The sequence below is a fragment of the Carlito syrichta genome, unplaced genomic scaffold, assembly GCF_000164805.1.
Source record: "Carlito syrichta isolate Samal-C Ts95f unplaced genomic scaffold, Tarsius_syrichta-2.0.1 Scaffold303290, whole genome shotgun sequence".
NCBI lineage: Eukaryota > Metazoa > Chordata > Mammalia > Primates > Tarsiidae > Carlito > Carlito syrichta.
The window spans coordinates 73,105-82,713 of NW_007247386.1; the positions used below are offsets into that span (position 1 = coordinate 73,105).

General features: G+C 53.3%; 2 protein-coding genes across 5 annotated transcripts in view; one reads left to right on the plus strand and one right to left on the minus strand.

Moving 5' to 3' along the window:
• The window catches only part of DHX8 (DEAH-box helicase 8), a 39,530-nt gene extending 34,334 nt beyond the window's left edge, over positions 1 to 5,196 (plus strand). For 2 of the 4 annotated variants that reach the window (XM_021712463.1, XM_021712465.1), the window contains 5 exons: positions 1,481 to 1,618; positions 2,120 to 2,248; positions 2,430 to 2,626; positions 3,387 to 3,566; positions 4,543 to 4,945. In XM_021712463.1, the coding sequence (XP_021568138.1) occupies positions 1,481 to 1,618; positions 2,120 to 2,248; positions 2,430 to 2,626; positions 3,387 to 3,566; positions 4,543 to 4,762 (864 nt within the window). In that variant the 3' untranslated portion in view covers positions 4,763 to 4,945. Of the gene's footprint in view, positions 1 to 1,480; positions 1,619 to 2,119; positions 2,249 to 2,429; positions 2,627 to 3,386; positions 3,567 to 4,542 lie in introns of all 4 variants that reach the window. The other 2 variants (XM_008058309.2, XM_021712464.1) reach the window with 2 other exon arrangements.
• A 3,315-nt stretch (positions 5,197 to 8,511) lies between these two features.
• Positions 8,512 to 9,609, minus strand: part of ETV4 (ETS variant 4) — an 18,537-nt gene continuing 17,439 nt past the window's right edge. Inside the window, exon 11 of the mRNA XM_021712466.1 lies at positions 8,512 to 9,380. Within this exon, the coding sequence (XP_021568141.1) occupies positions 9,156 to 9,380 (225 nt within the window). The 3' untranslated portion in view covers positions 8,512 to 9,155. The remainder of the gene's footprint in view (positions 9,381 to 9,609) is intronic.

Sequence of the window (9,609 nt, forward strand, 5' to 3'; positions counted from 1 at the left end):
TCAGCCTTCCAAGTAGCCGGAATTACAGGCATGCGCTACCACGCCCGGCTGATTTTTTGATTTATTGTTGAGATGAGGTCTCACTGCCCAGGCGGGTCTCGAACTCATGGGCTCAGGCAATCCACTCACCTCAACCTCCTAAAGGCGTGGGATTACGGGCTGAGCCACCGAGCCCGGCTGTAGTGTTTTTTAAGTGTACAGTTCAGTGGCATTAAATACATTCACAATGTTGTGCAACCACGCCAGTATCCATTTCCTGAGCTTTTCATCATTGTAAGCAGAAGCTGTACCCATTAAGCAATGACTCCCTTTCCCCTCACTTGGTAACCACTCTTCTGCTTTTTGTTTCTAAGTACCTCGTATATGTGGGCTCATACAGTGTTTATTCTTTTGTATTGGATTGTTTCACTTAGCATAATGTTTTCAAGGTTTATTCGTGGAGTAGTATATATCAAAATTTCATTCCTTTTTAAGGGTGAATAACATTCCGGTGTATATGTATAGACCACATTTTGTTTCTCTATTCATCAGTTGATAGACACTGGGGTTGTTTCCATCTTTTAGCTATTGTGAATAATGCTGCTGTGAACAGTAGTCTACAGATATGTCCGAGTCTCTGCTTTGAATTTTTTTGGTGTATGCCTAGAAGTATAATTGCTGGATCATATCTATGTTTCACCTATGAAGGAACCACCAAACTGTTCTCTGCAGGGGCTACTCCATCCACATTCCCACCAGCAGTGTATGAGGTTTCCTGGTTCTTCTGTCCAATGCTTATTTTCTGTTTTGTTTTGCTTTAATTATAGCCATCTTAGTGGGTGTGAAGTGTTATCTCATTTTGAAAAGCACATGTTTTCATGTGCTTGTTGCCATTTCATGTGCTTGTTGCCATTTGCCATTTGGAGAAACATCTATTCAGGTGCTTTGCCCGTGTTTTAAGTGGGTTGTTTGTCCTTTTGTTGTTGCTTTGTATGTAAACTTTCCTGAGAAAGACATACTTTCTAATAGTCTGAGTTTTGTTTTGTTTTTTGTAGTAGGAGCCTCCGTTGCCCAGGCTGGTGTGCAGTGGCACACTTATGGCACCGCAGCCTTGACCTGCTGGGCTCAATTTATCCTTCCGCCTCAGCCTTCCAAGTAGCTGGAGCTACAGGCTGGAACTACAGGTGCATGCCACCATGCCTGGCTAATTTTTTTGATATATTGTAGAGACGAGGTCTCACCAAGTTGCCCAGATTGGTTTCAAACCCCTAGGCTCAGGCAATCCTCTCGCCTCAACCTCCCAAAGTGCTGGGATTACAGCCACCACACCCAGCCTAATAGTCTTGAGTTTTGTGTGGCCCAGCTCCAAAAGTTACTGCTAAACTTACGGTAGCTTCTTGATTGCAGTAGAAGAAACAGGAAGACAAGTGACAAGTAACTTCCCCAGTGCTGACACTGGCTAGGCTGATCCTTCCTCACATGTTTTCTCCCCTTCTGCTAGGCCATGGGGATCAATGACCTGCTGTCCTTTGATTTCATGGACGCCCCGCCGATGGAGACCTTAATCACAGCCATGGAGCAGCTGTACACCCTGGGGGCCCTGGATGACGAGGGCCTGCTCACTCGCCTGGGCCGCAGGGTAAGGACGGGCTTCACCGCCTGTGCTTTGGGAAAGCTCCCTGGCCCGCCTCTTCTATCTTTTGGTCTGTGCAAATCAAACTAAAGTCCCAGGGAAGCTTTGAGTGGATTACAGATCTTGTTTTTAACCTGCATTTTTCCCACTGTCACTTTAAACTGCTTCCTCTCTGTAGAAAAAGGATTCCATTCAGTTAGTTTTACCTCAGGCTACATCATTGAGTCTAGCCTTGGTTACACATGGTATCTGCAATTCCCACCTACCCCAACAGTAGTTACATGCTGGGTCCCATACGTCTCACTGGGGTTTCTTTGGGAAAGGAAAAACAGCAGCATTCTTCTCACGGGGCCAGGCATCCCACATCATGAGCTTTAGGGAAGTCTATGCCGTGTCGTCGTCGTCGTCCGTCCCCGTCCCCCCCCCCCCCCCCCCAGACCGGTGGTAACTGGCAAATCCAGATGCAACTTCCACAGGATCAGTTGTAGTTTTTTTTCCTCCCTCTAGATGGCAGAGTTCCCTCTGGAGCCAATGCTTTGCAAAATGCTCATCATGTCTGTGCATCTGGGCTGCAGCGAGGAAATGCTGACCATCGTCTCCATGCTGTCTGTGCAGAACGTCTTCTATAGGCCCAAGGTAGGAGTCCAGACCCACGTTCAGCTGGGGGACCCACATGAGGGTGGGGGGAGAAGTCAGCCTGTGGCCTTTCCGATGCTTGGGACGCTGTTGGTGGGGCGTTGCCAGGGTCTCTAGAACTTCCCATTGTCTGTGAGTAGCTGCCAAGTAGGAAGTGACCCTCTGTCCCACTGCTTGGCAGGATAAACAAGCCCTCGCGGATCAGAAGAAGGCCAAATTCCACCAGACTGAAGGGGACCACCTCACCCTGCTGGCTGTGTACAATTCCTGGAAGAACAACAAGTTCTCCAATCCGTGGTGCTACGAGAACTTCATCCAGGCCCGTTCCCTGCGCCGGGCCCAGGACATTCGCAAACAGATGTTGGGCATCATGGACAGGTGAGCTGGTACCAGGCACCTTCCGTGCTTGGCTGGACTCCTCGAGCGTAATGTCTGCTCGTCTTGGGGTGTACCTTTCAGCTATAGGCACCTCTTCTCCTGCTCCTCACATGACACTTTTCCTCCAGCTTCTCCATCATTTTCATATTCCTTCTCCCCAAACAAGGGTATGACTGAGCGTGACTTCAGAAAGTTCCTGGGAGGGCCAGGTGTAGTTGCTGTATTCCCAGCACTTTGGGAGGCCAAGGCAAGAGGATTGCCTGAGCCTAAGAGTTCAAGACCAGACTTGGCAACTTGGGCAATACCTTGTCTCTACAAAAAATTAGCTGCGCATGGTGGTGCGTGCCTGTAGTCCAAGCTGTTTGGCAGGCTAAGGACCAATCGCCTGAGCCCAGCAGGTCAAGGCTGGGGTAGCCATGATTGTGCCACTGCACTCCAGCCTGGGCGACAGAGTGAGACTTCTACTCTAAAAAAAGTAACAAAGTTCTTGAGAGGAAGGTGATTTATTAGTTGTTGAAAAAATGCTCATGTTTACAAGTCTGGAACATTATTCATCTGTAATGGGATTCTTCCTGAGCGAAGTAGCTGGCTTTTAGCAGCCCCATCTGCCCACTGCGTGGAGCTGCCTTAGAGCTGGAAGGAAGATCCTGGTATCTGCTCCAGGGACCCCAAGATGAGGGTGTTGGGCACTGCCATCCTGGAAGAAAGAGCCTCTGATGCAGAGGCTCTCTGATGCACGTCTCTTCTCCTGTCTTGACAGACACAAGTTGGATGTCGTCTCCTGTGGCAAGTCTACCGTCCGAGTGCAGAAGGCCATATGCAGCGGGTTCTTCCGCAACGCTGCCAAGAAGGACCCGCAGGAGGGATACCGGACCCTGATCGACCAGCAGGTGGTCTATATCCACCCCTCCAGTGCGCTCTTCAACAGACAGCCGGAGTGGTACGCAGCCGGGCCGGGTTGGGGACTTCTCTGGGGGGAGAGAAGCGGGCACTCGGTGCTGTGTCTCCACCACTCCAGCACGTCCTATTTGCCATCGCCTCCTCTCTGGGCAGCAGAAGCCTGAATTGGATACAATATGTGAAGCCCAGTGGAGAGAAAACAAAATCAGAGCTGAGATCTAGGAGGGATCTTATTTAGTAAGGGGTTAAAAGAGGTTTGGTTTTGTTTTTTTTTTTAAAGTAGCACTTTAAAAAAAGGGAACTCTTATCTAGAACCCTAATTTCAAACTGATTAGAAACCACCATGTTACCACGGCAAAAGGGCGGGAGATGGAGTGAATTCTTGCCTGCTTAGCCTTCCCCATTCCCTGTGGCAGTGTCTGGAAACAGTCTGAACAACACCCTCCCTTTTTTTTTTTTTTTTTTTTTTTTTTGAGTCAGGGTCTCATTCTGTTGCCCATGCTGCGGTGGTATGATCATGGTTCACAACAGCCTCAACCTCCTGGGCTCAGCCTCCCAAGTAGCTGGGACTACAGGCACATACCACCATGCCCAGCTAATTTTTTTATCTTTTGTAGAGATGAGATCTCACTGCGTTGCCCAGACTGGTCTTGAACTCCTGGGTTCATGCAGTCCTTCTGCCTTGGCCTCCCAAAGTGCTGGGTTTACAGGAGTGAGCCACTGTGCCTGGCCTATCCTCCCATTTTATAGGTCAAGAAACTGAGATCTAGAGAAGGGATGTGATTGACTTTATGTCACTTAACAAGTTAGAACCCCAGCCAGGATTAGAACACCTTCTCCTGAGAACTGTTCCTTGGTTAGAGGTGTGTAGGCCCCTCAGTTCTGGGGTGTGCCTGTCATGAGCAGACTGCAGTATCCTGAGGAGTGAGCCAGGAGAGAGCACACTCAACTGAGGCCCGGGGTGCCTGGAGCAGAGCCTGTCTCAGAGGCTTGAGTTCTGTCTCTGTCCCCTGCAGGGTGGTGTACCACGAGCTGGTGCTGACTACAAAGGAGTACATGCGTGAGGTCACCACCATCGACCCCCGGTGGCTCGTGGAGTTTGCCCCAGCCTTCTTCAAGGTCTCCGACCCAACCAAACTCAGCAAGCAGAAGAAGCAGCAGCGTCTCGAACCCCTGTACAACCGCTACGAGGAGCCCAATGCCTGGAGAATATCCCGCGCCTTCCGGCGGCGCTGACATGCAGGCGTGTCCACGTGTCTCCCCACAGCAGACAGTCGCCCTGGGCTTGGCTCACTCTTGTGATGACAGGCTGGTCCTGGGAATGCAGCTGTCCTGTGACTGAACATCCTACCCTGGCCTAAACCTGACTCTCATTGCTTCCCTGGTGGTAAAGTGAAACCAGGGATGTCAGCCTGGCTTCCCCCCCCCACCCGAGTCTCGGGCCAGTTGCGCCATCTGCAGGAAAGGGGCAACTTGTGCAGCCCTCGATGGGAAGGGATAGAGTGGGCACCTGGCACAGGGCCATAGCTAGGGCCCCCACGCCCATCAAGCCCTCTGGAGTAGGGAGCTGCTGTGCTCATCTAAAGAGGGGTCCCCGCTTCCCACCCCCTCCCCTGCCTGTACTTTGGCTTAGCCTCCTGGAAATATTTATTTTCTTAAGGAAACAAAAATGGTTTTCTGTGACTGTTTCTTTTAGCTGAAAAGTTAGGATACCAGCCTGGGCTGGGGTGAGGGAGCTCTGTGTCTGCTATGGCTCACAGGATGAGAATCCTGAGTCCCCTGAAGCCAGAGGCCGGAGCCTCTTTGGACTTGGGCATGATGCCTGACTCAGACCTCCAGGCTTGTTCTCTAGCATCAGCCAGCCCTGCCTCACAGGGGGTCTCCCTTGATTCTCTATGCCCATGCCACAAGCAATGCTGTGTGTTGAGCATAGCACCCTTTCCCCTCGCCGCTCCCTCCCACACACAATGTGCAGCATGTCCCGTTTCTTTTTGAAACATGCTGAGGACTGACGCAGTGTTGGTTTTGTCTTGTTTGTTTTTTTCCCTGAGGTCCTGGGTGGGCTTTAACAAGAGGATTTTACAGTCAAAGCTTCCCTTCCCCTACTCCAAACAAAATGAACAGAACACCTCAGAGTGGGTTTGTGCTGCCCAGGGTCTGTGCTCGGGGTTTGTTCTTAGTGGTTTTCTCCTGATACTTCCTTGAGGAAGGCCACCTCCCAGTCTCCCAACACCCGGCTCCTGAAAAGGCTCCTTACCTGGAGGATCATCAGGCAGGTCCTGTTGGGCCAGGTTGTGGAACTTCTAGAAAGCTGGTCTGGATTCAGCACTCATAGGAAGCCCCTGGGAGATGGGGCCCAGCCTGTTACGGTGCTGCCTGTCCCCTTCCCGTGTTAGTAAGTTCTGAAATGATGTCAATACCAGAGCTGCACGCCAGACGTGGAAAGACCTTATGGCATTCCAGGATAAAGGAGTGTGTTGTTGCAGGGCAGCAAGTTCCCCCGTCCTTGAAGACACAGTTCAGCAAGACCCCCCAGGGAGAGGCATACAGGCCAGGCAAGCTGCTGGCTGCAGGTTCCACCCCTCTGCTCAGCGGCCGGAGCCTCCGGGTGCTCTGCGTGTGTGCCTTGGGAAGACCAGGCCAGTGATCGAGTGCTCACCTCAAGGGCCTTGTGGGAAGGGCCAGTGCAGAGGCCACAGATGAAACCAGAAGGAAAGTGGGGCTGGGCACCCAGCTCCCCAATCTGTTTGTGTTTGGGGGGCTCTCGCTCCATCACCCAGGCTGAAGTGCGGTGGCTTCATCCTAGCTCACTGCAGCCTTGGACTCCTGGGCTCCCGTGATCTCCCTGCCTCAGCTTCCCAGTTTGTGCCTCCTCGCAGTTAAATTTCAGCCTCTTCCTCATTCATAAACTCCAGGGCATGGTGGCCCAGCCCGGCCCAGCCAAATTCAGACACTGATGGTGCTGGCAGCCAGGAGGGAGGTTTAGGTTTGAAGCTGAGGTTGAAAAGAGACGTTCACAGGCCAAGGGTAAGGGGCAGCAGGGTTGGGATCTTTCTGGCTTTGGTGAGGAAAAGGAGGACCCCCGCCCTGTGGGTGTTCCTTGACCATCTCTGCCCTGGAACTGGGGTTGCTTCTCTGCTTGTGACAATGTAGCAGGGGCTGAGCTTTTGGCTGTCCCTCAGGAAGGCAGAGTTACAGCAGAGTGGAGCCTGCTGAGGGAGAAGGGTCCTGCCTAGGTTCAGAAGGGGAGCTCACCTGCTGCTCACACACGAAGAGCCCTTGTTTCTCTTCCTGAAGCCAGTGTCTCCTGAGATTGAGGGACAGCCCAGGAGAGCATGTAGGTCTTGTGCAGGAACTGGAGTCTTGACCACTGGTATACATGGGTCACCACAACTCAGCGGGAGCCTTGCTCTGCTTTGCCAGTCCCTGCACATGTGCTGATGTAGGGACTGTCCCTGTGAGGACCTACTGGTCAGGCTCCCAGGCCAGGTTTACTCCATCCATCTGGAGCACAACCCAGTCCTGGAGAGCCGGCCTGCAGCCCAGAATGTCTCCTGTGGTTGCTGAGGCCTGGCTGGAGCAGCGCTCCTGGGGTGAGGGTTTGGACGGAGCTAGGGGGCATGGCTCACCTGGGAGCAGTTCAGAGGGCAGAGGTGAAGGTCTCCACCTGTGGAGACCTTTCCTGCTGCTGCTGCTGCTCTTTGAAACCCCTCCCAAGTGGCAGACTCCGCCCTCAGATTTCCACCTTCGCCCCACCATGACAACCTGACTTTAATATGGAATTTTTTATATATATATATATATATATATTTTTTTTTTTTTTTTTTTTTTTTTTAAACTTGTTTTTAGCACCCATTTTGTTTCTTGCTCTAAATCATCTTGTGTTTTCTTTGCAGGTAGTGGTCGTGAGGCCATTTCCTCGAGGGTCACGTGGTCTGGGGTGGTGTTGGGCAGGGGCTGTGGTGACCTGGCTCAGGCATGGACAGAGTTGGTTGGCCTGGGCCCAGAACAGCAGCAGATCTGACAGGAGAGGCCTGTTCTCACCTGAGCCTGCCTCCCTGAAGCTGCTTCCACAGGGGCTGACTCCAGACCTCCCTCCCACTTCCTCATCCGCTCCCTTCCATCTGCTAGATTACATTCCATTCCCTTTTTTGGCTTTGTCTTTTCTTTTTTTTTTTTGTCTTCCAGGCGGGAGTTCAGTGGCACAGTCACAGCCACCACAGCCTCAACCTACTGGGCTCAGGCTATTCTGCCTCAGCCTTCCAAGTAGCTGGAACCACAGGTGTGTACCACCACACCTGGCTAATTTTTTTATTTATTGTAGAGATAAGGTCTTGCCAAGTTGCCCAGGCTGGTCTCGAACCCCTAGACTCAGGCAATCCTCTTACCTCCGTCTCCCAAAGTGCTGGGATTACAGGTGTGAGCCACCACCGCACCTAGCTGGCTTTGCCTTTTCTACCCATCCCCAAAACCGCGGCTCACAACCCTGGTCTCTCCCAAATGCAGACAAGGAGAATCCATGCTGTCTGCCTCCGTTAGCCTGTCCCCTTCACTGGCCAGAATGCAGGGCCTGCTCCAGCCCTTCCTGTGCCCTCTCACCTGGGAGTCTTTCTTCCCAGGGTGTGGCCCCCTCTCCAGACAAACACTTGTCCCCAGTCACAGCAAAAACAGCAACCTGGAGCTGAGATGGGAGGGAGGACTCACAGTTGGGTCCTGCAGGAACCAGAGACCAAATCCCCACTCCAGGTGCTGGGAGGCTGCTGCAGGAACCACGTGGAAGATGGCCAGATGACAAAGTGCCCTCAGCCCAGTGTTTCTGGACCCTCACACAGTGACCCTGGGAGGGGGAGAGCAGGCATCACCAAGCCCATTTTGTAGAGGAAAAAGTCAGAGGTGAAGGGCCTCTGTCATCTGTCCCCAAGGCCAGAGCTCTGCTGGCCCCAGGTCCTTTTCCAATGGCAGCAAAGGACACGGGAGAACAGACAGGAGAAGCAGGGGCTTTTATTAAGGTCTGACAGATGAGGCGGAAGTAGAACCCCAGGCCTGGGCCTAGGAACAGGCAAAGGAAGGGCACAGGCACCCTGGAGCGGAGCCCCTCCCTCCCTGCCTCCACCCAGCACCCCACACCACGATCATTCCTCCTCCCTTCCCCTGCCTCTGGGAACACAGCACCAAGAACTGGCAGGGACCCACTGGGGCCACGGCTTAGGGCAGTGCCGAGTCCAGGGTCCCCCACAGTGAGAGCTGGGGAGCTCTATGACCCCCGCCAGGAAGAGGTGGGAAGCTCCTCTGTCCTCAGAACAGATCATCTTGTTCTCAGTGGCCCAGGACAGGGAGTGGCTCGGGCCTCGGCACAGGACCCGGAGGAGGCATGGCTGACCTCTTCAGGTCCAGGCCAGGCGAGACTCCCAGGAGCTTCCGAGATGCCACCTTTCTTTAGACTTGCCATCTCTCCACTCTTCCTTCCCAGTGACTCTGGGGAACAGCTCAGAGTTGGCCCGGGCGACTGATGGGACTGCGGAGCTCTGCCCAGACACCTGCGAGCTTTAGAGCAAGGGCTTCCCCAACACAAATCACCTCTATGTACATGGGGCAGCGCCCACCGTGCGGGTGGAGCAGGTGCTAGGGGCTAGTAGGAGTAGCCGCCCTTGGGGCCAAAGGGCTGGGCAGGACCAGCCAGCTCGGGGAGGTAGGCGGGGCTCTCGTCCAAGTGGGACAGAGGGACTGTGTCCTCCTCACTGACTGGCCGGTCAAACTCAGCCTTGAGAGCTGGACGCTGATTGTCGGGGAAGGCCAGAGAGAAGAGGGCCTCGGGCTCGCACACGAACTTGTACACGTAGCGCTCCCCGGCCACCTGAGGAGATGGGCTGCTCAGCCTGGAGACCAGACCCCTCTTGGTGGGAAGGTGGGGTTGGGCAGATGCTGGGGGCATTTCTCTCCCCTGTCAGTCCCCTGTCCCCTCTCACCTCGACCTCTCACACTTGCGGTCACTGTGTAGCACTTGTTGGGAGGAGGCCCCTTGGTCTTGGGATTAAGCACAAATTCCTGTCCCCTCTGACTGGCTCCTTTTTTTTTTTTTTTTT